This window comes from Phaenicophaeus curvirostris, chromosome 4 (assembly GCF_032191515.1).
Source record: "Phaenicophaeus curvirostris isolate KB17595 chromosome 4, BPBGC_Pcur_1.0, whole genome shotgun sequence".
NCBI classification, from domain to species: Eukaryota; Metazoa; Chordata; class Aves; order Cuculiformes; family Cuculidae; genus Phaenicophaeus; species Phaenicophaeus curvirostris.
The window spans coordinates 39,553,888-39,578,310 of record NC_091395.1 but is presented as its reverse complement, the minus strand read 5'-3'; the positions used below and the strand labels follow the sequence as shown (position 1 = coordinate 39,578,310).

The 24,423-nt window shown below is 36.5% G+C and overlaps 1 protein-coding gene across 7 annotated transcripts in view; it reads left to right on the top strand.

Moving 5' to 3' along the window:
• The window catches only part of RAPGEF2 (Rap guanine nucleotide exchange factor 2), a 180,483-nt gene that overhangs the window by 92,110 nt on the left and 63,950 nt on the right, over positions 1-24,423 (top strand). For 3 of the 7 annotated variants that reach the window (XM_069855832.1, XM_069855828.1, XM_069855831.1), the window contains exons 6-7: positions 73-240; positions 2,888-2,905. In XM_069855832.1, the coding sequence (XP_069711933.1) occupies positions 73-240; positions 2,888-2,905 (186 nt within the window). Of the gene's footprint in view, positions 1-72; positions 241-2,887; positions 2,906-17,299; positions 17,800-24,423 lie in introns of those variants that run through there. The other 4 variants (XM_069855830.1, XM_069855833.1, XM_069855834.1 and 1 more) reach the window with 3 other exon arrangements.

Sequence of the window (24,423 nt, the reverse complement as noted above, 5' to 3'; positions counted from 1 at the left end):
ATTTGTTGTGTTTCTAACAAGAAGCAACATTTCTTTTTCTTGTGGGAAATGACACTCTTGTATCTATTGTAGGTTGATTACATGGATGAAAATGAGGAATATTTTCAGCGTCAAGCTTCTCACAGGCAGTCTCGAAGAAGATTTAGGAAAATCAACCAAAAAGGGGAGCGACAAACAATTATTGATACTGTTGACCCCTATCCCATGGGGAAGCCACCTCTACCTAGAGGCTACCATACGGTAAGCTGTCTGTATTTACGGTTCACAAAAACATAAACAGGAAAATTACTGAAAATAAAACAATCAAAATGTCTAAACTTGCTGGTCTCTTGAGAACTGTACTTCTATAGGGAGGCTTCCCCTTAAAGAGCTGTAAATTTGGCTCCGTCGGTATGTAAATGTGTGTGCAGCTTGCATCTTAGTTCAGAGTTGAAAGCACATTTGTTATGACCGTGGCTGTCATGTATTATTTCTTAATGTTCCAGTCATTATTTACAATTGTGAAAGAAACTGTGTTCTCATTTCCTTCTAACATTAAGTTACAGTATAAATAGTTTACCGTACCGTGTTAAAAGGTCAGTAAGTTAAGCACTTGTTTATGTGTATGATAACAGTTGTTGCCTGTAGAACTGTGCTGCATTGTGGTAGGCCAAAATCTTGGATTAAATTTGTCATTTTTTGGTGTCCAGAACTTAAATGTCTAAGTGACCTTTACTGGTGTCTGCCTCGAGCCCCTTATACTTGGTTGTCAGTGAGCTAGCTAGTCTGGCCATCATCAGGGAGATAATTTGGTCATTTTACTTGATTTCTTTTTTTTGAGTAGTCTTACATGTTCAAAGTTTCCTGAGATGAAAATATAATAATTAAAACTTGTTCTACAAAGTATTTTATATGGCTTTTAAATTGAGAAAGCTGTTAGATTAATGTTTGTTTGGTATTGATTTCACCTGTAGGCAAAATACTGGAAAAGCTGTTTGGCTCTAATTTGTTTGTTTTAAGCCCCCATATCTACTAGAACCATAAAGGCACGTGCATAAATAAATTTGTGCATATTTGATCTCATTGAGTTCATTGGGCTGAATTTTGCACCATGTAAGCCATGTGCATATAAATATGCAGGATTAGAGCATTTATGTTATTTAAAAATATTGTCTTTGAACCAATGCAGTTGTAGTTTTTTTCAGTTTTTCTTTCTTTATCCTTATTCCTTGACTTGTTTGCCAGTTCCCTGTATATTCACTGTGTGTCTGTAAGTGTGTAGATGTTTGATTGCATCTGTTAATTATACAGGCTTTTCCTCATGAGTTGAATAATTACATTTTATGCCAACAATTTGTATTTGTTTATACAACAGCTTTTAGTGGTTTTAATTGCCAGTGCAGTTTTAATTGGCTCTAAATTTAATACAGATCGAGCCAGTTCACTTCCTTTGAAGATGAAATATCTTACTGGTTTGGTTTTGAAAAATTAAATATGCGGAATTACACTCTGTATGAATTACAGGAAGAATTACTTTTGTTTGTATTTAGACGTGTACGTTGTGCTTGGCAAATAGTTCTAGTGTGACTATTATCTAACTCTAGACGGGCAATATTTAGATGACACATAGTGCCATTTGCATTTGTAGGTCCTTGCCTGTTGTATAAATTTCACTTTAGGTATGCCTAATGAGTTTTTGTAAGCTTAACCGCTACTAAGAGCAAAAGCCCATTGTGTGCCATTCTGTTGTGTGAGTTGGTAATGGTTTTGTGTATGTGTTGGTAAATTCATTGCAAACGAGATTTCATATTGAGTTGGAAGAGATTGCCAAATAAACTGTAAAATTTGCAATAATTATAGTTAAATGCTACTTTAAGATATGTAGTATGATGCATGTGACTGACTTTCCGCCCCCATCCAAAGCAAGTAGTCAAATAAGCTCAAGTGAGTTTTACAGTGTAGTCAAGACTCTCCTTGCTGGCCCATTCCCTCCTGTTTTTACAGTATTTGGTGATCTTGTATACATTGTTCTCTCATTCACTTCTACTATCAATATCATTTCTGTTGCTTTAGCCATACATGTTAAAGGCTGCATTGTCTTTTCTTCCTTCCTATTTTGTCCTTTGACCTAATTTTTTTCAGTCTTCACTTCTTGAAAATTGACTGAACGAAAGGGGAGTGGGAGGTTGAAAACACATAGGAATTCAAAGCACATTATAGCAAATCTTTTGTGGGTTTGTTGCCTGTCCATTCTTTGGTCAGCATCTGTCAGAGTCTCAACTTTTTTTTTTTTTTTTTCATTCTGCTTATTAATTTTGGGTAAATAAAGAAGTATTAAAAAACACAGATATTCAGATATTGCAGTAAAGAATGTTTTAGAGTCAGGTTGAAAAAGATTAGTATGATGCCATTGCTTTCTAGTTTACTCTTCCTTGTGGATGTTTTCTGGTTTAGATGTAAGGTTCATGAGATTCAAAATAATAAAACTGCTCCTTAAAATCTTCACAAAATGTGTAACTTTCTTATATTTTGTTTTAGCCTAAATCTGTAATTACCATGTAGAATGATTGTTTTGATAAATTTATTAATGTTTTATTTGCAGTAGATTCTGAATGCTTTTCTTCAGAAAGCTCAAACTGTTTTCTGAAGGAAGTTTTCTGTATCTTTGTGGAAACATAGAGCTTAAATGAAGGTGCATGGCTGTGCTTTTCAAGAAGAAAAAATTAAATGCAGTGCTCTCAGTTGTGGCATGGCTTTCTGCAACAGAGTCAACTTGTAGGGGACAGTGGACATTCATTAACATAATTTAAACATTATCTTCATAGTGGTGGAATGTACTATGGCATGTCTGATAATGTTCATCTTTTCCTTTCCTCCTATATGGCATTCATTTCATTTTGGCTCACAGGAATGCACTAAACCTCAGGTATTGTAACTTACTGTGTATGGTCCACTAACAATTTACTTGTGAGTTTGCAGTGTGATATCATAATGCTGATGGAATGTTATGCATAAAATTGCCACCTAGCCTTTGCTTTCATACTTGAGCAATCTCACTGTGACGTAAAAACACTAATGTAAACTTAGAATTTGGCGACAACACAATGCCTTTTGCCCAGCTTGATTGACCGTTCTTCTTTGCTTTGATGTCTTGTGATTTAGAGAAAATGGAGAACAATAAGCAAAGGGTGTAGTGTTTGACAGGCACTTTACTCAAGTATCTCTTCCATGAGAAAGAAAACTTGATCTTTGATTTTGTTCTAAAAAATGGACCCCGTGTTGTTGCTTAGTACCTGTATGTCAGTAGAACAGGGAAATGGAGTGTGACAAATTGAGCACCAAAGGAGCAACAGAAAGGTTTTATTAGTTGAATGCTCACAACTGTGCTTCTTGCTTGTCTTCTGTTCTGATGATGTGTACTGATATGGTATGAAGAAGCTGTGGTTTGTGAGCTACCATCAACAGATGTGTAAATGGACATTATTTGAAACACAGGTTTTCCAAGCCAGAGAGGAAGGTGTGCCCGAGTGAGTTGAATATATTGAAATGATGCCAAACTAAACAAAATACAGAATTTTTGCTTGACATCAAATCTCAAATGCAGTCAAAGTAATCTAATGATCTGAGTGACATCGTGAATTTAACTTGTATTTTTAATTGCATTTGTCAACAATGAAGTGAGTAAATACTGAGCATCCACCACATAGAACATTTGATAAGAATGTGTCTTATCAAGCTGTTGTAAGTCCTTCCTGTTATATTTGAGATCTCTTGTGATAAAGTCAAAAACAAAACTAATTTTTTTTTCAACTTCATCCTTCTCTCAAATATTACTTTGGTCAATTCTTCCCTGTATTTTATAAGGAAATGTGTTTATTTTAAAATTTTCTTCTGTGTCACTTTGATCAATTAATTTCTTTATCTAAAAGACTTACAAGGTTCACATTTCAGCATGGTTCCAGTATCATATGCAAGTGATGTCTATGCTGAAATTATCTCTTCAATATGTATGGTGCATTTCTCCTGGAAACTCAGTTCCTTATCTTCAGGTCAATGCTCACCAGGTTTTTAGTGGAATGATCCCAAGTAACCTATGGTTACTAAAATATTATATCTAAGAGTCATAATGTGCTTCTCAAATTATGACAGAAATTTGAACTACTTTGTGGTATTTTGATAACTTACCCTAATGTTTGAAGGGCCATTTGAAGTGAAATCTACTGTTGAATATTGCACTTAGGCATATTATTTTTGGAATAAGTGTTGTTGATTCTAGGATGAGGAGAATAGCAATTTCATAATGTATGGAAATAAAACAAATGTGTTTTATCAGACTGATAAAATGGCATTTGTAGTTTGGTAAAATGGATCTGTTCTTTTTCAGGAAAGAAAAAAATCCTTGCTTATGCTTCTAATGTGTCAGAAACTGTCTTTAACTAGAGTAATGTTAACACCTCCTTTCTTAATAACAGAAATTGGATTTCAACTTCTGAATGTGGATTTTCTTTCTGTGTGTATTTATACTTAAGGCTACTTAATGTTTTCAGTGAAAAACCCTTATTTTGAACAACTTGACTGACAGACTGTAGACTCTTTCTCCTGAGAACTTACATGGCTTTTTTTCTGCTTCAGGCTGATTTTTGTTTTTTAACATTTAAACTAGAATTGTCGCTTTTGGAAAGAATTTTAAAAAGGGTAGACTTCGAGTAATAACTTACTGCAAATAAACTTTGTGGCTGCTTCAGCACATGTATGAAGCATTGGTTATGCCCAGTCTCAGTGTTGCTGAGCTGGTTATTATGTATATGACGCATGATATTTTTAGTGTAAGTTAAAAGAAGTTAATAAAGGAATAATAACCTTGTCCAAAGTAAGATGATGTTCTTCAGTGGCACTGATGTTGCAAGTAGTAATTTATACCTCCCTGGTTTGTGATAGCCTCTCTCTTCTGCCTTAGACTTGATATGTAAACTCAGATGTGGGGTTTTACTAGGCTGTACCATAGTCTTTACTTTGCTAAAGGCAAAATATCAAAGCTTACTGGGGAATATTTAGAGGGATGCTGGTAAGCCTGTAAATAGTGCTGCAGAACCTGTAACTAGCAGAAAGTGTACAGAAAATGTAGTGGTTTTTTATTTTCTTTTTTTTTTCCTTTGTGAGAATCTGTCCAGATTTGAATTAGTTAACAGCCTTATGAAAATTGCTGCTACTGTGTATCCTCAGCTGGGCTTTTTAAAGCCAGATGCTGAAATCCCTGCAAAAGATCCCTCTGCCTTTAGTAGCCTTTCTTATCCCGTTCAGCTTGAGATTCACATGAGGTGACAATCTGTTTATCCGGTGTTGGAAGGAAAACAGCAGTGGGCATGGAACCATCAATAACCCTGGCTACTTCCCCAAGTTACAGGCATGTAACAATTTTATCCTTGCACAATACTCTGAGGCAGTCATCGTGTGGATGCATTAAGGGCAGAAAAGTATTGTCCTTTTGAATTTTATTTGAAGCTACTCATTTGGTAGCAAATTGTGAAAAACATGCTTCCTGTCCCTACTTTCTCTTTTAACTAATAATACCTAGCATTGGAAAAGTAGCCTTCCCCCCCCGATACTATTTATATTCACAATGACAGTCTAAAATTCCTGGATTGAAAATTTGTTCAGATTGTTCTGTTTTATGAAATAAATTTGCCTTTTCCTTTCTCTGTAAAATTACACTTTAAAATCCAACAAAGCTGCTGTGTGTAATATTTCTACATTTAGAAAGGATTTTATAAAATATTTTATTTTTTTTCTGTTTGAATTTGATGCAAAAACCTAGTTGTTTCCCTTTACTCAGTGTGTGTGGCTACTGAGTGATGTGAAAGTTTACAAGATGATAAGCAGTACTTGCTTGTAGTTTAGGTAGTTCTCAACAATATTGACTTCAGTTTTCTGACAGACCTTGCTATAACATATTCTTGTTAGTGCATTGTATTTATGTAGTATTGATGCCAATCAAAGGTTTTGGAAAGTTATTTGATAAGACAGTGAACAAGGAGGTGTGAACATGCTAAAATCTTGGCTTTGTGCAAAGTTATAAATTATATGGAGAGGTATGGGAAAAAAAGCAATTTTTTCAACATCCTTGACCTTGGAAGGGTTAAGCAAGTCTATTTACAAAAGGAAAAAGGCACAGAAAAAGTACTGGTGATCCTAGTCAAGTAGGCTCAGTCAAAAATATTTGGGAAGCATGATGTTTGAGGGTTTGGCTCACATGAGTTATGGATGCTGAAGCTGTTTAAATAGATATAATGTTTGAACTTGATGCTAACAGGGTTTTCCTCCAACTAGAGGAAAAATATGAAGACAAAGGAAGCTGAGAAGGTTCTTTAATGTGGCACACCCAAAATGAAAGCAAAAAGGTCATCTCACTTAAATAAAAATTGAACTAGACTCATTCTATTCTTGGTTATGAAACAAATTAATTCAAGTAATGTAAGCAGAGAAGTGATAGTTCAAAACAATTGTACACATACCTGAATTTACAATGTATTGCAGATGGGCAGTGGCATGGTATGCAAGTATGTTTTTTAGTCACGTTTGCATAAATAATGGATGTTTGTTTGCTCAAACAAATTTTACTTTAGTGATAACAGGTTCAGTATAAAATAACTTATTTAATCTTTCTGTTGTTTATATTTCAATATACTGTATTGATCATTCCACTCATATAAGAAAGGGTGTAGTTCTTAACATTGTCAGGTGTGAGTGTCCTTTTACCAGGAAGGATATTAAGTTTCTTTTGTTCACGTACAAAATTCAGTGTGGAATTTCAAAAGCAGCTGCTGTTGTTAGTCTGTTTGCTCATGATTTGAAATAAGAGTCATAGTAGGAAATAACAAAAGCTCATCATGCTAGGAGATAATAAAAAATACAAAATATATATATACCCACACACATAGTCTGAAAATGTAATATTTGAATTCATGCAGTAATGCTAATTCCTGAAGTGTGTGACAGTCTCATATATACTAGTGTATTTTGAAGTAAGACACTGCAAGAATTGTGGGGTGATTTTATCTGAAATATGAAATTCCTGAGATAATTAGGGCAGTTTCTGTTAACTAATTTTTTTGTATAGAAGTTGGGGTTTTCTGTATGGGAACATCCACTGGTAATGTTATAATGACAATACGTAATTCCCTTCCCAATGCTTGCGTTTTGTGGCAAAACACGTGTTTTGCTATATGACTTCCTTCATCCATGTTGTAAAGGATTATTACTGTTTAAATGTTATGTATTATTAGTAATATATGAGCAGTGCTATAAGTTTATTTTGTGTAGCACCCGAAGCAAAACAAAATTGTTAGTTCATCATCCTTTTAGTAATGTCTACTGGCAAGCTAATGCAAAATTAATAACGTGCAGTGTGTTATTTACTCAACTTGCAGCTTCTATCAAAGGATATCTATTTTTATATATTACATCATCCCTGCTGCAGGACTCATATCCATTGGGATTTACTGTTCTTTCATTCCCTTTGGAAGAGCTCACATTGATGTTCTAAATGGATTTGTAATTGTGATGAGATTTGGAAATTCAAAGAGAAACATTGAAATTATGCAGTATTTTCCGCAACTGAATTGTCAGTATTACTGAGTTTCATCTTTAAGATACATTAATGACACTAGGTCCTGTTTACAGCTTGTAAAGTTGCCAGTACTTTATAACAATATGTATGTGAAACTTAGCTTAATAATAGTATCATTTTCCAGAGTAGCCTGAGTTTTATTCTGTTACTGACTTTATATTATCTAAAAGATTTCTTTTCAGAGACGTAGGGTATAAAACTAAATGTGAGGTTTGTCATCAAAGCAGAAAGTTGTTCGTTCAGCAGAAAAAAAGATATAACTGTTTCCTAAACTGATCATTTCATAATGTAACTAAATACAAATATTGAATTTCCACCACTTAAACTTGATTAGAGCTGAGGAGATTTAAAAAAATGTCACGTGTATTCTTAAGTATTTTCTAAAAAAGTAAAGCAAGGTAGTTACCTGAATTCTTTCCCTCTCCTTAACCATCCTGTTAACATGCTTATCTAGCCATTCGCAGATTGCTGTGAAACAAAGTTGTTCTTAGATGTGAAGTTGGACACCTTTGAGCACTTTTTCTAATTCCTGGTATTTACTCATCTCTGATAGAAAGATTTTTTTTTTTAATAACAAATAAAACTTTTGTTGTTTAATGTGAAGTCTAGTGAAAGTGTTAGTATTCTGTTGTACGAGTAATGGGCGCAGGGAGCTGGGTGTTAGTTTTGACTGGTTAAGCTTACTTATCTTTGAATTTTCAGATAGCAAAGTTTTGACATGCCTCTGGAACAGCTGGGAGGCATTATGTGTATCATTGATGTGGCTTGGCATAAAACTGCACAGATTGTGCTCTCATTCTGTTTTGCATTATTTGTATATGCATGCCTGTGTATGCATGTGCTAAAATGTAAAATATTTTACCTTTTCTTCCTTTCACTTCACTAAATTACATTCTCTATGTTACTCTTGAATGCTCTAATAGTATAAAGGTCTACAGCTAACAGTTTTAAAGCCTGCAAATAATCCATGGCACACAAAATATCATCTTAAAAGTAAGCACGCTGACAGCTTTTCTGATTAGTAATCTTGGAGTACAGAACAGTGTAGAATCAAATTATTGGGGAGTCTCAGTCTGGTAAGTGTACTTCTACCTAATTTTATTTAGCACTTCTATATCTCGATAACTGATCTTGTAATTGCAAGGGAAAAATGTATTAAATGTGCAAAATGGATTTATTAGAATGTTATATTAAGATCTCTCTATCTGAAGGATGTAGTGTTGTGTTTTGATTTTTTCCTATCTAAAAACAATGTGGCTGATTTTGCTTGATAATGATTTTTAAAACTAAGGGACAGCTGAAGTTACATTGGATTTGTTCCTGATAAAAGTGAAAGGTCTGGATAAATTATTTCTATACAGTTACAAAGGCACAAATAGATCAAGATATGTTAGTGCAAGATGCCTAATACAGGGAGGATACGCAGGGGTGTGAGGAGACAGTTCTCCAAAAAGAAAATTATCTTATGTATGTAAATTGTTTTTTAGTGTTGATTTTAATTGGGAACCCCTGGAGTAGACTCTGTGGAGAGTCTCCCCGGATAGGACTGTGGCTAGAGACAAAACCAAATGTTATTTCCTTCCAACAGATAATTGAAGTGAATGAAAATTCTCCGTAACAGCAAGCAGCCCTTTCAAAGTTAAACTTCTCAAAACACCAGAGATAAATGGTTACCTCAGGAGTTGTCCAAATAAATGTTCAAGATGATGGACAGAAAAGAGTCAACATTACATACAGTAGCAGTAAAAATGACTGCAATTTCCACCATTATCTGGGGAATCTGGAAGCCTAATGACAGACTTGTTTTTTCTGCCAGTCCTGTCTATGTCTGCACCTTCAGCATAGTGATGAGGTGATGAGGTTTTCAGCTTCAAAGTAAGTTCAAGGAAAACTGCTAGAAAACATATTGTATTTGGTAAAACAGAAATGCTCGATCTCCACTACTGCAAAAAGTCTCCCAATGAATAAACAAACAATAAAACCCAACTGAAAATCAGGTAGCATTTAGAGAAGATTGAAAAAAAAAATCTGTTTTTTTTTTAATAGATTAATATTTTATACTGAAGCATTAAATAATTGTTCCCTTGCCTTGGGTGATCTCAGATACATTCAGTTCCATGCCAGAACAGTCATCCTTGCTATTCAAACATGTCAGCGTAACAGGATGCATTTGGGCTGGTAAAGAACATAATGGTGTAGGATTTGGGGAGTTTATTGGCCTCAGGAAAATCTGAGTTTTATTAATACTTTTTAACAGTGCATCGGTAGGATACACATGAAAGAGCCATGTGGTTACTCTGCTTCCCTAAAGTTTACCTCTACTGTTATACAGTGAAGAGTGTAATTTTGGGATGCTTTACATAAGCAAAGAAATTGTGTCCCCGATTTCCTGCTGTGAAATTGGTATGGACACAATGATATGTGGATTTTTTTGTGAGCATTTTGTTTTACTTTGTGTTTCCTCCAAGATGGTAAGGCTATTTGTATTTCAGTAGTGAGCCTCATCTCCACCAGTTGTGGATGTCAAGGTGTTGTATAGATCTGCTAAAGAGGCCTTGGTAGTCCTATATGCCTGATATCATAATTCTTTACCTTAAATGAACATTTTCTTTTTAACTTTCATGCTTTTTTTCCCCCACAGTTTGAAAGCAGAAAGAACATTCTCGTGTTCTCTGGTTTAATTAACACGTTATCTTAAACTCTTGTCCTTACACCAAAGTGAGAAAACTTTATGAACATTGGGAGAAACTTAATGTGTCCTGACAGGCTACATTTTTTCCACTCCTGAAGTACTGAAACAGTTAAGGAAAACAAATTAATCTGTGACCATTCTGCCAATTGAATCCTAATATATAAAATTTTAATGTCGAATTGCTAACATTTAATCATGGTAGTCTAAGCTTTAAAAGCCATGTTAAATGCATTAAATTTTAGGCTTTTGTAAGTAATAACCTATTGCTTTATGTAAGAACCACAGGTAAACTGGTTAAACATCACATAAAGTGACCACAAACATACACACTAAATATGAATTTGATCTTGCAAGTAAAATTTAATAAGGAAGACCTTGTAAGTGTTGCAGGAACACAAAAGATATGTTGGATTATCTATTGATTTATTTATTTTTGTTAAAAGCATTGCTAGATTTAAAGCATAAATAAACATGAAATCAGGAGAAGAGTTTGAGTGCTGTTACAGTGGTGAACCTTTGTGCAAGTTGGTTTTGTAAGCTGAATTAGGTACTCTGCAAATGGGACATCTTGTCACATTTGGGAAGAGTATCAATTGTAAGTTTTCTTCATGTCTGTTCTAACATAGTTATTATATGCAATAGAATTTGATGGTGCATGCTTTAAATGAATGCTATAACTTGTTCCCATTTTAATACGGATAGTATGCAAGCAGAAAATTTGCTGTACTGAAAACAGAGTTATGGACAGAAGGTGACGAATCTGCCATCAGAGGGAGGATTGGCAATCTATGGCGCATCCACCCAGCTGAGGCACCAGCCTGACTGCTCTGGGCTTGTCATTATTTTAAAGATCCGGATTATAGATTCATCTGGAGCAACAGCTCAACAGAAGGGTGTTTGTTCAAATGGTCTGTAACACTAGTAAATGTGTTAGTAAAACACTATGCATTGCTCCATTGTAACTGCCCATTGGTGTTGCAAATAGTGTGGTAAACATCATTACAATGATGTCATTGCCACAGCTTTGCCAGATTATTTTTTTAAATTCATAAATACTATTATTTTATACTTTGGGCAAAGTGGTATTTTAGTCATAGAAACTCACCTGAAAGAACATATTTGGTAATTTTCCTGTATCCAACAGTTTTATTTAAAGTTCTCAAGAAAATACGAATAGGACAGGTGTGCCTATAGAATCCCATGTTAGCATTATACTGATAAACAGGAACATGCTTGCATGAAATTGGCCAGGCCAGAGATTTAAATTACTGTCGGTAAATTTGCATAAATACATTAGAATAAGACTTTCATATTTATAGGGCACTTAAATGTACTGGTAGCGTGTGAAGTGAATTTTTGTTCTGGGATTTTAGTGGTTTCAGTTGGTGGTTTTTAAATATGATGGAAGCATCAGTTTGTCGTTTAGCAATTCCTCTCATAAGGCTAGTAAGAGGGAGAGAGTGTCAACATTATGAAATTCAGAACTCTTGGAAACGAAACACTTTTGTATCTGTGGTGGTTTGACCTCGGCTAGACGCCAGGTCCCCACCAAAGCTGCCCTATCACTCACCCTCCTCAGCTGGAAAGGGGAGAGATAATATAACGAAAGACTCATGGGTTGAGATAAGGGCAGGGAGAGATCACTCACCGGTTACCATCACAGGCAAAACAGACTCAAGTCAGGGAAATTAAAGTTATTATGAATCAAATTGGAGTAGGACAATGAGAAATAGAACCAAATCTTAAGAATGCCTTCCCTCTACCCGTCCCTTCTTACCAGGCTTAACTTCACTCCCAAATTCTCTGCTTCTTCCCCCTGAGCAGCACAGGGGTATGGGAATGGGGTGGTTGTGGTCTGTTCATTACATTGTTTCTGCTGCTCCTTCCTTCTCATGGAGAGGACTTCTCAGACTTTTAACCTGTTGCAGCGTTGAAGTCCCTCCCACGGGAGACAGTTCTTCACAACATGAATCCTTCCCATAGGCTGCATTTCTTTGCAAACTGCTCCAGCATTCGTCCCTTCCATGGGGTGCTGTCCTTCAGGAACAGACTGCTCCAGGGTGGGTCCCGCCTGGGGTCACAAGTCCTGCCACCAAGCCTGCTTCGGCATGGGCTCCTCTCTCCAGGATTTCATAGGTCCAGCACAGGCTTCTGACAGGGTCACAGCCTGCTCCAAGCATCCACCTGCTCTGACGTGGATTTCTCCATGGGTTACAGGTGGATGTCTGCACCACCATGTATGTCCATGAGCTGCAGGAGAGCCCACCTCACCATGGTCTTCAAGGTGGGCTGCAGGGGATTCTGCTGTGGCACCTGGAGCACCTCCTCCCCCTCAGTCTTTCCTGACTGTTGGTGTCTGCAGAGTCATTTCTCTCACAGATTCTCACTCCTCTATTCAGCTAAATTTGCTGTCATCCTCTTCCCTACTTCTTAAATATGTTATCACAGAGGTGCCACCGCTGTCACTGATGGGCTCAGCCTTGGCCAGTAGCAGGTCTGTCTTGGAGCTGGCTGGCTTTGGCTTTATCAGACACAGGGGAAGCTTCTAGCATCTTCTTGCAGAAACCACTCCTGTAGCCTCCCTGCTACCAAAACCTTGCCATGCGCAGCTGGTACAGTGTCCAGAAGCCCTAGGCTTAAAATTAGATTTTAAATTTCTCTTTCTTTCCAAGTGAGGGAGGCGTGAAAAAGCAAAGATGCCTCTGCCTTTTTTTCCTTAAAATGATGTACTTCATTTTTCAACTCTTCAATTTAGTTGTCTATATTCCACCTACACAACTGTAATATCTGTATAATAGTCTCTTCACTGTGAATGTTTTTGGGGTGCACTTAATGATTATATTTTTTTGCCTTATTCTTTGGTCTTTTTTTGCTACTTCTTTGACTTCTTCCTCTGCTTTCAGTTTTCTAGCTACTGGAGTCATGAAGTAGCAGTAAATTTGGTGACTTTACAGTGTTCTGTTGTCTTTTACCTAAAATTTTGAACATAAAAGAATTGATACGTATGTTTACCAGGAAGGGGAAAATGTGCTGAGAACTTCTGGCTTGGAGGTACTTCCAGAAAAGAATGTTTTTTGTGTATGTAATCTTTGTAAAACGTTAAGTAAGCCTGTAAATAGTTGTGAGTTAAGGTAACTGAAGATTTGAGGTAATCTATTGTTGCAGCATTTGTCATTAACCTAGAAAGGTTTAATACTGCAAGCATTGTTGATATTTAGGAGAGTAATATCTGCGTGTTACAACCCAAGTAAGGGAAAAGAGTGGGACTTCTGTCAGATACTGCTGAGGTCTACATCAGTTTCTGCCTTAAACTCAGAAGTATACTGTTCATGAATCCTGGATCCTGTGAATGGTCTAAGGATCACAGAATCACTAGGTTGGAAAAGACCCACAGGATCGTTGAGTCCAACCATTCCTATCAACCTCTAAACCATGCCCCTCATCCACCTGTCTTTTAAATACTTCCAGGGATGGTGACTAAACCACCTCCCTGGGCAGCCTGTTCCAGTGCCCAATGACCCTTTCCATGAAAATTTTTTTTCTGATGTCCAGCCTGAACCTCCCCTGGCGGAGCTTGAGACCACACCCTCTGTTCTGTCCACTGTCACTTGGGAGAAGAGGCAAGCTCCCTCCTCTTTACAACCTCCTTTCAAGTAGTTGTGGAGAGCAATAAGGTCTCCCCTCAGCCTTCTCATCAATGTTAGGATGCCCTAACATTTATAGTTACTTTTGAAAGGTGGGGTTTCTTTTGACATTATTTTCTGCGACTCATAAAGATATGCCAACTTTTTTATAAATACAATATTTTGAAAGCAGCTGGGGATAGTCTGTCATGTCCAGTTATTGTATGTTGGGTTTATTAACATCTCATTTTAATTGCCTAAAAGCATTAGAAAAAATGTTTTGCTCTTTTCAAACTTTAAGCAAGGAGTTCTTATGTGGGCTTTAAAATACACGTGAACAAAGTTTGTTAGGTTTTATATAAGCTATTCATACTTGTTTATGATAGAAACTTTCCAGGATATATCATTGTGGAGTCTTACACTGATTTAAATTCCATTCATTCTTCACAGAAACATATAATGATGTGCTGAAATTCTGCTTTTAATAAAATATAATTTATTTGTAATTATTTTCTGAGCTGATAATGGGCAGTACGTATGATTACATTGAACCGCTGTGCCTGGAACTTGGTGGAAGGTAGTGGCAGCTGAGGAAGAAGGAATAGGGAAATTGAATTATCCATTTAGTTCACGGAATTGTTTTGACTCAAACTGTCTGTGAGCGATGTTTTCTTCACCTAATCACATAAATGACTTTTCACATTTTGAATGTGAAGAAGCTTTTCTCTGTTTTAGAAACCACCATGTTTCCATCAGTCTGATGCACATGTACATCAATTAGACTGTTAGGTTTCTTTAAATTTTGCATTTATATAAGAGGTGCTGACCTAGACTAGCAGTCAGTAAAGGAGTGACCAGGGTAAGTAGTAAGGAAGAGTTTGATGGTGCCATCATCTGGAATTTTGACTTTCATCACTGTTTTGGTGGTTTTGTTCACGTTTTAATGTTACTCTTCAAGGCATATGCCATAGGAACCTAGACTAGATTTTAGTTGGAAATACCAACTGATGCAGAGTAAAATGCATGTTGATAGTTATGAATGTAACGGAGTTCAGAAAGTAGTGTTCTCCCTTGCTGTGCTGGGAAGATGTTTCTGTCTTGGCAGAACTTCATGTTTCCTGACATATGTGTAAAACCCCGCATTCCAATTCTGCTAACAGTGTTAACTGCAAGGCCACCAAATCAGACTCAAGAGGGTTTTAATTCCTTTGTCAACAAGTAATATTTTTAAATTTTGTGCAGGAGATGGTTTGTCTCAGCTTCCTAGAGTGAACAACTTTACTATTTCTGATCAGCGTTTTATCAGAAAATTGATTTGTCTTTGCATGAGACAGTTTAAGAAGGCTTAAGCATAATTTAACATTTCTGAATCATGTTAGTTGCCCTGGTACAATACAAAGACTTTAGAAAAAATCTAATATTTGTACTTTGATTGCTTAAAGAATGAATTATCTTTTAGCATATACTGGATGACCAAGGACATAAGTGTTGCTAAATTCTCATGAATTTAAATATATTTCATTTTAAATGTGCTGTATGTAAAATGGTTCTCTCAGAATAATCATGGAAAAAAATAGAATAGATATTTCAGGATCTTTTCTTGCTTCACTAGAATTCATTTCCACTGATTTTTATACACTTATTAATACCAGTCATTATCAGTACTGAAAGAAATCAGTGTGTAGCAAACTAATTATCAGTGGACATGTTATTTTGTTGTAAGGCAGCTGCCGATTGCATGACGCAGTGTTTGTAGTATTCATTTTTTCCTGTGTGTAACAAGTCTTTTTTTTTTCTATTGTTCTTGTTTAAAAGAAAAAAAGAGAAGACTTTGAAGTTACTTTATGCACGATGGCCTGTGATTTTAAAGAAAGTATTGTAAATGTGTTAGAGAATTGTACTAAAGTTGAAACCTAATGTAAGAGCGGCATGTTCCTGTTCGCCCTGGCTTGCTCCTACCCTGTGTCAAGTGAATTTATGGCACTTAAGATGTACTTGGTGTTGGGATGACCAGTAGTTTATTGCTTGAACATGTTTCAATTGTGTTTTAGCTCCTCTGCAGTATGATTTTGCCAGTATAACATGAGAAGTGGTATAGTGTGGATGGGAGTGACTGGGGAATTTCAGAGTTTGATATAATTGAATTCAGAGGGGAGAAATATAAAAGCTATGTGTATATCACACTCTTCCAGCTCTTGCATCCCCTTTGATTTTTAGTGGAATTTGTGTATTTGATGTGCAAGGAGAAGTAGAAGCTATATTCAGAAAGACTTTAAATGATGTGTTAAAGGGTTTCTGGACATTTACCTGCCACAGCCTCTGGACATCTGTGGCCTGTGTAGTGACAAAGCTGCTGAAAGAAAGCTTGTCAAGTGCACTGTTTATAAATCCTTGATAACAATGTTTACAGCTCTGCAGCAGCACTCTTTTGGGTGGAGGGAAAAAGGGAGGTGATGTCAAACCCTCTGCTTTATCCTCATCTTCATGAAAAGTCGTGTTCAGTTTAGGATTTAGCAAGGTAAATGTGGGTCCTCATTTCCACCCCGACTTCAGTGATATTCTTAGGAGCCAGCAGCGAACGGATCCCTCCCCTCTGGGGCTGCCTTGATCTTCAGAGGCTGATACCAGATACAGGCAAGAGCTTACTGTTTTATCTGCATTGTCCATCTCTGCCTTAATGAGAGAAATGGTTAAGTATCAGAGGGGGTGAGCCTCGAGGAATGTGTCTTCCATTTGACTTAAGTATTTCGTGGATGAAGGGAGAGGGAGGGAGAGGGGAGAGAGAGAGAGAAACCCACTTACATCACTCGAACTGCATTGAGTGTGTGCCTGTGTGCAGGTTAAGAGACAGACTACAGTGTCTTTGCTTTCTGCAGGAAGCAGCAATGCCGTTTGTATCCTAAGAGGAATTTTTTATTTAGAAAAGGAAGCATTCTTTCTACCCAGGAAATGGCTTTCCTTGTGCGTTGCTATGCCAACTGCCTGCAGCCATGGTCTTCCAAAGTAAGCACAATAACGTAATTATATTGGCATATTGCATTCAGACTCACGATTCTCTGGGTTTTTGTGTGTGTAACTGTGTTGTATTTTTGTTGCTGACTCTTTGGGCGGTAGACGTGCTTATCTTGATTGCGAGGAACAGACATCATAAAATTAAATGTCCATCAATGTCATTCTGTTAAGATTAATTGTGCAAACTTGGTTAGCTGAGTGGAACAGCGTTCACTGGTCACTACTCTGTCAGCATCATTAGCAGCCAGGGGAGGAGGTCCCTATTCGAGTGCTCTGCCCTGATTTTGAGGGAGTGGAGGGTAGTGGTGGAAGGGGGGAGGCTGCTTGTGAGTGTGTGTGATTGCATATGAAACGGGAGTATTAACAATGCTCGACTGAATGCTGGAGGCTGGTTCCTGCACCCTGACTAATATAATACTGTATTAAGCCTTTTTGAGGGAGTCTCTGTGCAGTCAGCCATTTTAGCTTTTTTCCTCCTTTTTCTTTTCTTCACATTCCTCAGGCTCAGGGAATGATTTTGTTCCCTTGGATGGATGCTGGATATGTAGGGTTTCATCAGGCTCGGTACGTCCTGACATGCTTAGACTTTCAGTGTTACAAAAATGGAGACTAACGCTGTCGTTTGGATTGCTGCTCTGCACTACAAGTGTGAGGGGGGTTTTAAGCTTACCAGTAGTGACACTTTTAGCTCCAGCTTGGTTCCCCTCCTCCTTCTCTTTTTAATTTAACGCCGTAGAGGGTGACTTGCCATCCATGAGAAATTGGTACATGATGTGTAAATTCAGTTCAGCTTATGTTTCTTCATTATGAAACCACTTGCAATCCCAGCTAACCATGGAGTTATGGGTCAGCAGGAGAAACACTCAGTAAGTATTGCAAATTCTGTTTCTTCTATCAATAACCTGTCACGGGCAAACTGCATGGAGATTGAAACTGCTTGTCGTCCTGCTCATGGGCTTTTCCTGCTTGTGAATTTAATAGTAGGTTTAGAGGGAAAGCTGTACCTGAGGTGGCATTGGAGTCAGTGGCTGTATTTAAGATTGTCTTTAGCTTAGGTAAGGCAACTCTGGGAGTTCTTTTTGAATGTTAAAAATATATATTGAAAAAATGCTGCCATACTTTCACTGGGAAGAAGCTATGAGCATTCAGTTAAAATCGTTGTGCATTTGTTAAAACTTTAAATAAATAGTCAAGCTTTATAACAAGTGTTATAATTATAGATGATGATAAGAATAGATTTATTCTGTCTGCTGTATAGTACTAGTGTGCTCTTGCCTTGTAGCATGGTGTTTAACATCCGTGATACACTTACGCTGAAAACGCAGAAACTGTTAGTAAATGGAATGAACAAAAGGCATAAGTACTGATGCTTTCTAATTGATCCCATGAGTCAGCTACACCTTTGTCATGCTTTAATCCCATAGGCTGCCTGTGTTTATTGTTTGGGAAAAATGCATTCATAAGCAGAAGAGCAAACATTATTTAACAAGGCCTCAGGTGTCAGGAATTAGAAATTCAGGTTTTACATGACAATGATTCTAGAAGTATAGATTCTTATCACTCAGCTAACATCATAGAATCTTCATGCTGGGTTTTATATGGTTAAGTATAATTTTCAAACTTACAATTTATTTATTGAGAAGATCTTTATATGTTCTGTGCACAGTGTGTGTTAGACTTTTCATGGGACTCTGTACAGTATGCCCAGTGTATGTACAGCTAAGTATCATAAATACTGCGAAAATGCGATAGCAGGAACTTTTTAGAGGAGGAATATTTTCTTCAAAAAATCAGCTTAGTTTCTGTATTTCTACACACATATCTAGAAACATTTCAGAATATGACTACTGGATTTATCTTACGCATGTAGCAGACATTAGTTTCTTCTTGGAGACTGTTTTGTTCCTTTCCCTTCTTCTTAATTACATTCTAAGTAGAAAGGAGTTCATGTTACCAAGTCATTCAGTGTTCATGAAATATTTAGAACTTAATCTTAGAAAATTTCTTTCATCCTGAAACTCAAGTACTGAAGAAGCTGAAGTAGAATAAGATGCCTTGAATTTGCAAATAGAAATAAAATAAGAAAGCTGCATATGTATTGTTTTTTTTCCTGCTCTTTCTGTTCTCCGAAGAGTGTTGTTGAGAAGTTCTAGATTGATTCTGATAATGCAGCAAGGCTAACCAATATAAAATAATTGCTTTGAAATAAACGACATAATTAACCTGGCGTTTTAGACACTCTATGTTACAACTTCTGTTATATTTTAGTTGTATTACTTCAAATGAATTAAATCACAGATTTAAATTTCACTCTCTGGACCAAAATGTAGGAATAATAAAAGGGAAAAGGTCAAGGTACTGCTTTATGAGAAAATTACCTTACTTTAAGAAATGTCCACCTGTATCTAAGAGAAAGAAATCATACTTTGATGTAGGGCTGCTACCGTGATTACAGATTTTGCATGAGCAAACCCCATAATTTGGAGTTTATTTAGAACTTTAACATGAAGCTGGTAGGATACTCTGTACCTCAGCAAAACCCACCACTTTGGCAATGAAGCTTTTCCATGCTTGTTTTACAGGTAGAGGTTATTTTGCTTGGAAAATGGGACTGCGAGAATAGGACTTTTTGGTAGGGAGGGAAGGCAAGCCTCTGGATTTTCAAGATATACATACAGACTTCATCTTGCTTTGCCTAAAAGGAAAACTTATTGAATTAATAATTTTTGATGATGAGTTATTTTTATATTAGTATGTTCCCAGAATCATAGATCTCTTATGATATCTGACTCAATCTTATTTTAAGGAGTGTGCCTTAATTACTTCTGTGACATCCCTACCCAGAGTTTCACTGCTTGATTTGTTGGGACAATCTGGCATTGAATGCAAAAATCTCCTGTGCAAAGTTGCACAAAATTCTGTGAATTAATTTTAGTTAATGCTAGTTTCATATTAGTTTAGTTAGGAAATGAGGGATATGGGTTAAATCTACTTTTGTGTGAAAATGATACGCAAACTGACCTTTATGTTCATCGTGGTGAGAATGGAGGGAGGAAAAGTGAAAAAATGTGTTGATTTTCTTACATTAGTCTAGGAAACACAACAGCATTGATCAAGTGTACTGGTTTTACCTTCCTGGTATTTCGGGAATTGTAAGAGTTTGAAGCAGTGCTACCAGGCACATGTCTGAAGGTGTTGTTCCTTTGTACACAACTGAAGATGATGTTTCTTGATACACAGCTGTCATCTGTTGACCAGGGAATAGAAGTATCTGAGTGAAAGATAGCAGAGAAATGAAAGCTGGTTTGATGAAAGAGACGTTCTGCTTGGTTCTTGTATTTAAAGCGCTTAACCAGATTTCACACAGTTCTGTAGGTTCAATCTGTTTGACTGTATCCTTGCTGTTTACGAGTCCTCTCAACTAGCTTTGTAGTGCTTTTATCATGATTTTCCAAGTCTTAAATGTTAGGGGGATGAGTAATGTTTCCGAAAGTGGCCATTTTGCAGATGTTGAAATGAGTATCTCTTGAAAAGTTTCACACGTTGTATTGTATACCCACTTTATTATGTGGAAAAATAACATGAAGGTCTGTCATATGAAGTTTCCTAGAGTAGGCTCTGGCCTTCTGAAGTGTTTTCTTTCTATCCAGTTTCTCCTTTCCCTTGTATGTGGTGTTTGTAGGTTATTTTGAAGAAAACAAAAGTAAATGATGTGTAATGCCTTTTAAAATGGGACTTGAGGTGCATAATTCTTTCATGACTGTGTAATGATTAACAACTCACAGATTGCAGGGTATGTTATGCACGACCTTTAGGAAAGAATAAGTTACATTTTTATTTTGAGTATTTTTGACGTAAAGTCTGCTAGTAAAGGACATGTTTCACTGCCAGTCCAGTGACTCTCCTTAAGTTATCTTGTAGGTACTGCAGTCTTTTGATATGGTTGACCTGTCTGGAATTGCTGAATAATAGTGAAAGTGGTAAGTCAAATCTTTGGTTTGTTCTTACAGTATTTTAGTTCGCAAAGTTTTGTGGCCCTGTATGAGGGGCCTCCTCGCTCCCAGGAATGAGAAGGAAATGAGTGGTGTTTTGAGGAAGAGTCATAATGGTTCAAATACTTTTTTTCTAATTTGGTGTGTAGTAAGGGTGTTGGTTGGCATGTTCGTAAGAAATCTAGAACTGTACAGAATAAGCATTTTCTGGAAGAGATCATCAATATTGTTTTATAACTGAAACAGTAAACTTAACGTGGGATAGTTATTTGTGCTTTGACTGAGCATTACACAGCACTAATAAGACATAGGAAAGAGAGGTATGATGAGGTGATCAGGTGGCTATGCTTGGTATACAGTGTGAGGTGGAATCCTACCTGGTGTTTATATATATGTATGTGTATACGTATATGGCAAAAATAGATGTATGAAAAAGAACTCCACTAGGTAGTAACCTATTAGCTACTGTAGCTGCTGATGGTTGTGATTCTGTTCATCTTAATTATATTACACTGGGACTTGATCCAGATTTTTTTCTGTTGTTGTTATTTCTGTTGCTTATTGAAATCAGATTTCTGGTTTCACCTCTTCAGATTATTCCTTTCCTTTTAATTTGTGTTTTGGAAAAAAAAAAAAAAAAGTCCTGTCTGAAGACCAATAAAGAAATTGTGGATTTTTCATGTGATTAGGAAAAGTATTTCTCCTTTTCATAGATGCATTATGATACAGTCTTTAATTACATGACCATTTATCTTCCACAACGTTCATCTGAAGATGGATAGCTCTGGTTTAATGAGCAGCTGTTTGATATTTTGTTCTAGCTTCATTGCTTAAATAGCCAGGTTGTGTTTATGGTGTACTATTCAAGTTCTACTCAGAAGATGAAAGCAGTAATTTTGTTTTTCTTTTGTGGCTTTTTTGGAGGTGCTTGTAACTGCAGTGTTCAAGTGATTCATTAAAGTGGGGGGTGGGCATTATCTTAATTTGTTGGGTAGCTCTGCTGAAGCAAGTCTGGTAAAAAGTAGGGACAGAATTTTGAGAACTTAAGATGCTTATTTATCCCCATAACGAGGCCTAAGAAAGTGTTTGAAGTATGGATTTTGATATTTGAATTTTCTGTGTATTGGGGCAGTTCAGGCACTCACGACCTAATGATTGTCTGAAAGGTTGATTTTAAGTGACTTGCCTGGCACCCTTCCAGAGATCTGTGGTAGTCTGGCTAAATTCCTGTTCTCCAGGTTGACATTTAACTGCAGATTTTCTCAAAAGCTTATAAACAACAAAATTTGGGTCATGTCATAGGGATGACAGTGAATGCATTAGTGACCTGTAGAGATGGCAATGAAAACATCCTTGGCGCACAGGATATGTCCTGCCACCTTTCTGTTACTGTTTCAAGGCCTGGGGATTGCACAGCATATCTAAAAGTGTGTGGGGGCGGGGGAGAGTGGTGGAGAAAACCACACCAAAACCCCAGAAATTCTATATGTAAACTATACGTACACACGCAAAACTGCTTTCTTTGCCTTATTAAGAAGTAGCTGAGACTTTTTTCAGGTCAGCACGTATAGCTGGCATAGAAAATCACACAGCAGGGCATTTGTTCAGCAAGTTTATAAAGCAGGAAAAATTCAGGCCTCATGATGAGAATTTTGAAATTAGCATAATCAATATTACCAGTCCTGACTTACATTCCAAAGTGGCCAAATCTAGTGGTGATGTTGGAGTGCTTGCAAAGTGATATTTATGATGGTGCACACTGAAATGTGTCATTTATAGCCAGAATACAAATGTGAACTCATATTCTGAAAAGGAAAGTCAGCTTCTTCCAGAATGCTATTTTGAGACCAACAGACTAATACTATTTATTGTTACTGCATTGTAGACATGGCTGCCTAATCTTGAGGCATTCTGAAAATCCAGTTGAAATTGAGAGCTATTGATACCCAACAATTACGAACAAACCCAAACAACTAAGAAGCCAAACATCAAAAGAAATAAAAAATTCTAAAGCCTTTAAGGTGCTATTGATTTGCTCCTGGTTCTATGAGCTATTGAAGACACAGGAATAATAGAAGCTCTAAAAAGCAGATGATAATGGAATGTGGTGTGCTGAGTATCATAGGTTAAAAATATCAGAGAATTAGCAATAAACATGTGGAGTAGCATGAAGTCCTTTGTAACTAGAAGCAAGCACAGTCAGCAAAAGAAATCCTGTGCCTCAATACCTCAAGTTTATTCTTCCACCTGCAAGATATTTGCATTCCCTTGCAGAATATTGGCTCAAAGTTTTAAATGATGGTACTTATGCTTGTACTTAACAATTTGCAAGTGCATAAACTTAACAGTTTAGGAAATGGACCTGTAAAAATATTCCAGTAGGGTAAAGTGATTTAAATTTTTTTAGATTTCATTTTTAATTATGTAAGACAGGGAATCTCGAACAGTGATATGCAAAGAAATATGCAGTTTATAAGAGGATTAGAAGCTGCTGTCAGTTGTTTCTTGTTTTCGCGGTTGTGATTGCTGCTGCTGGTGCTACCCCAGCATGCAAAACTGAGCAGAAGTGTCTCACATTCTGTATCTTCTGCTGAGGTGATCTGAAGCTCATCTGCAGAATACTTCTGTGCTTGATAGCTTTACAAATTGTCAGTAGAATCAATGAAGTGTCAAAAGATAACTGCACCTGATTTAAAAACATGAGCATTAGTAATCATGATTTCTAATTTTGTGAACTAGAATTGGATAAACATTTAAACTGTGTTCAGACAATCAGCTCTCTGGGATAATGAATGATGTAGATGCTGGATACTCTTAAGAGTAAAGGTTTTTTAAAGTGTATTTTAATTTTGTTTTTCTTTAATTATCTTAGATAGTTTTTATTCTTTTGTTTGTTCTAGGCTTTAAATTGCTGCAGATTAGTCCTTAACAGCACCCTTGATGTTTTAAAAGCTGAACTTCTCTTACTAATCCTTCCATGAATACAGAGTGGTATGATTTTTGTCTGATTAAATAAATACAAAATTTTTAGAATCTCAGGGTTATTTTATTAAAGTTTGTTTTCATTTTTTAAATCCTAGTTGCAACAGTAAATATGTAACAACTATTAATTCTTTTCACTTAACAGTTATTGATGCATTCTTGTTAACATTCTCTAAATTTTAAAAATTGATAGAAATATGAGAAGAAAATCTTTATTGTAGGGTATTTCAGGAGTTCATGAAGGTAAGGGTATTACTGAAGCAGCATTTCCAGTGTTCTTTATTGCTAATAGATGACAATTACTACTGATGTGAAGACTTTACATGATGAGTATCGTTGATGTTAAGGATATGAGAAAAATGAGATATTAATGTCTTAAGATTTACCCTTGACCAAAGAACCTTGTACCTGCCATGCTTAGTTTTCAATATTGCATTTAAAAGTCTGATAGCTGTAGTGCAAGAAAAGCGTGGGATGACTCTTGCAGCTTTGCAGGATTCTAACTTCAGTGTGCTT